This window comes from Nanorana parkeri, unplaced genomic scaffold (assembly GCF_000935625.1).
Source record: "Nanorana parkeri isolate BGI_ZX_2015 unplaced genomic scaffold, ASM93562v1 scaffold2150, whole genome shotgun sequence".
Taxonomy (NCBI): domain Eukaryota; kingdom Metazoa; phylum Chordata; class Amphibia; order Anura; family Dicroglossidae; genus Nanorana; species Nanorana parkeri.
Genome location: NW_017308418.1, coordinates 199,735 through 202,650, shown reverse-complemented (window position 1 = coordinate 202,650; position 2,916 = coordinate 199,735). Strand labels below are relative to the sequence as shown.

General features: G+C 46.2%; 1 protein-coding gene across 1 annotated transcript in view; it reads left to right on the top strand.

Moving 5' to 3' along the window:
* Window positions 1–2,648: 2,648 nt before the first annotated feature.
* DNAH2 (dynein axonemal heavy chain 2) overlaps window positions 2,649–2,916 on the top strand; it is a 197,087-nt gene continuing 196,819 nt past the window's right edge. The window contains exon 1 of the mRNA XM_018572866.1: window positions 2,649–2,769. Within this exon, the coding sequence (XP_018428368.1) occupies window positions 2,649–2,769 (121 nt within the window). The remainder of the gene's footprint in view (window positions 2,770–2,916) is intronic.

The following is a 2,916-nucleotide window of genomic DNA, read 5'->3' as shown; positions in this document are numbered from 1 at the left end:
CAGTGGAAGCCCACCACACTTCTAGCAGCTGATCTCACTGAACCTGGAGGCAACTTCCATCACTTCCTGTTTCAGCATGCCATTTCTCCAGCTTCTGTAGCCAGAGAACGTCAGGGGTCTATTAGACCCCAAATGTCATCTATAGACCCCAGAGAAGCTGATACAGCAGAGATTGTACTTGATCAGCTTCTTTGGGGTCCCTAGATGACATTTTTGGTCTAATAGACGCCTGACGTCTCCATAAAGAGGACCTGTCACATCCTCTTTGCTATCACATAGGGGGCTTATTATCCTATCACTACCCTTGCCTTGGGGCCCCTCCACCGCACAGCAAGGTGTAGGTGCTCCTTTATGACTAGGGGGCCGGAGTAAAGCACTTTTACTTACCTGATCCCCGCTCACTGTTTACATTCAGGAAGTGGTGGGACGGGCTCCCGATCATGTGACTGCTGTGACCGGGAGTCACATGATCGGGAAGCCGACCTCTGCCTCTTAAAGGGACATCTGGAGGGGTGAACACCAATTAGAGAATAAAGATGATATCCAATGGAGGGAGTCCTGCTGTCCCATGGGGTCATAGTTCAATCTCCGAGGCCCATACAGGCGCAGTGTATTAGTATTGGTCACTTAGACTGGCCCAGCAAGGAAGAACCAGGGAGGGCAGAATATAAGCAGATATTGCTTTTTTTCCCCATAAAATACTATTTTCACCATTTTCCCTTCTCAGTGCTGCTGACCACCTGCAGCCTCTTTCATCCACTTCCTGTCTATATGCACTCCAGCACCGGCTGCACATCTGCGTTCTGGATCGGGTTCCTAATAGAGATAGTGGGGGACCTTGTCTGTGTCAGCACCCGCTACCTGGGGGGCATGTGACAGGGTGACAACACAGGAGCAGAATTGGCCAGATAGTTGTCATCCCATAACAGGAAGTGACTGAACCTGGACCTTATAGGAGGATTATAACATTATTTTTAATGAAAGTTGCAAATTTGAAGCCTAACACTGGGCGCATTGCCGTCTCCTACCCCACAGAGACCCAGTAAGTTTTGCTTTATTTTTAAAAGTCTGCAGGCTGGTCATGTGACACAAATGGTCCTCTTCATCTTCCAGATTTCTCTCTGGCAGTGGGGGGTCCTATTTTATGCCATCGCTCTCTGTATTATTATACTGTGCGATAGGAAGCCATGGTGACACCCTCTCCAGGGCCGGGCTCATGACCCACCCGCACTCACCGCATCTCCTTAGTCTTCTGGATAGAGTGATGCTGGGTGACACTAAACCTGGAACACTGAGGACATCATGTGGCCAAAGAGAAGTACTGCAGGGGACAGCTATGACTCCAAGTATTGCAGCCTGTGCTGCTTTTCCATCACCTGCTGGGGGTTGTGTAAAACGCTTCCTATGGTTGTTCTATCAGCACACACATGGGAATCCCATAATGCGTCACGGGTCTGTGTGGTCGGCACATGCGTCCTCACCTGGAAATGCAACAGAAACCTGCGCGAAATCTATATACAGTGCAGATAAATGGGGGGTAAAAATATCTGTTTTCTGCGTGATCTGTAGAACGTCTCCATTTTATCTCGCCGGCTTCTGTTGTTATCGAAAATGTAAGACGCGAAGGCTTCATCCTGAGACGGCGCAGGGAGAGTGGGATTGTTGGCAAGACGAGGCACCTGCAGGACGCCGCTGTGAGTCAGCGGCGGAAAATACGCGCCGGTCCAGCCAATCCGACCGACTTGTTTACCTCTCATCTTCCCCGTGAGCGCTCGGTTACTGCGATTAACATGTTGTGTGCTGGATGGTGAGACGAACACCTCAGGGGGAAGTCCCCGAAATATGAAGTGACAACTCTACCTGACAATATACCGACACTAAATTATATATATTCTGTGTTCATTCATCATTATTCTTCTTCTTCTTTCTTCCTTCTTCTTCTTCCTTCTTTCTTCTTCCTTCTTCCTTTTTTCTTCTTCCTTTTCTTTCTTCTTCCTTCTTCCTTTTCTTCCTTCTTCTTTCTTCCTTCTTCTTTCTTCCTTCTTTCTTCTTCCTTCTTCCTTTTTTCTTCTTCCTTTTCTTTCTTCTTCCTTTTCTTCCTTCTTCTTTCTTCCTTCTTCTTTCTTCCTTCTTCTTTCTTCTCTTCTTCGTCTTTTTCTTCTTCTTCTTCTTCTTCTTCTTCTTCCTTCTTCCTTCTTCCTTCTTCCTTCTTCCTTCTTCCTTCTTCCTTCTTCCTTCTTCTTCTTCTTCTTCTTCTTCCTCTTTCTTTCTTTCTTTCTTTCTTCTTCCTTCTTCTTCTTTAAATTTGGATTTCTCTCTTTTATATTTCTGAAACTGCTTCTAGAGATGCCGATACTTGATGGACAATTCTGTGTATGACCAAAACAAGGACAGACTCATAGCTCCCTTCTGTCTGTATCACCTTGCAGGAGGAGGACAGACTCCTAGCTCCCATCTATGTGTCACCCTGCAGGAGGAGGACAGACTCATAGCTCCCTTCTGCCTGTATCACCCAGCAGGAGGAGGACAGACTCAGAGCTCCCATTTTCCTGTTTTACCCTGCAGGGGAAGGGACATACTGCCAATGTCCATATTGATGCATCTTTCCTAACTATTTTGATATTTTCTTTAGGTCAAATACATGAGACATGTCTGACCCGGACCTTATCGGCGACTCGCCTGAGCAAAATGCTTTGGACTCCTCTGAACCGTTGCCTTTTCCGGAAGATGCTGAGATTAGTGAGGTGACCGTCACAGAGGAAAAGAATGGTAAGTCATTGTAAATAATGAAAAAATAATGTTACGGAGTGACAACATTTTCCAAGACTTGAATGTATTATTTTTCGTATGATTTTCTTTATATACCATATATACTGTGTGAGTGTGTGTGTGTGTGTGTGTGTGTGTGTGTGTGTG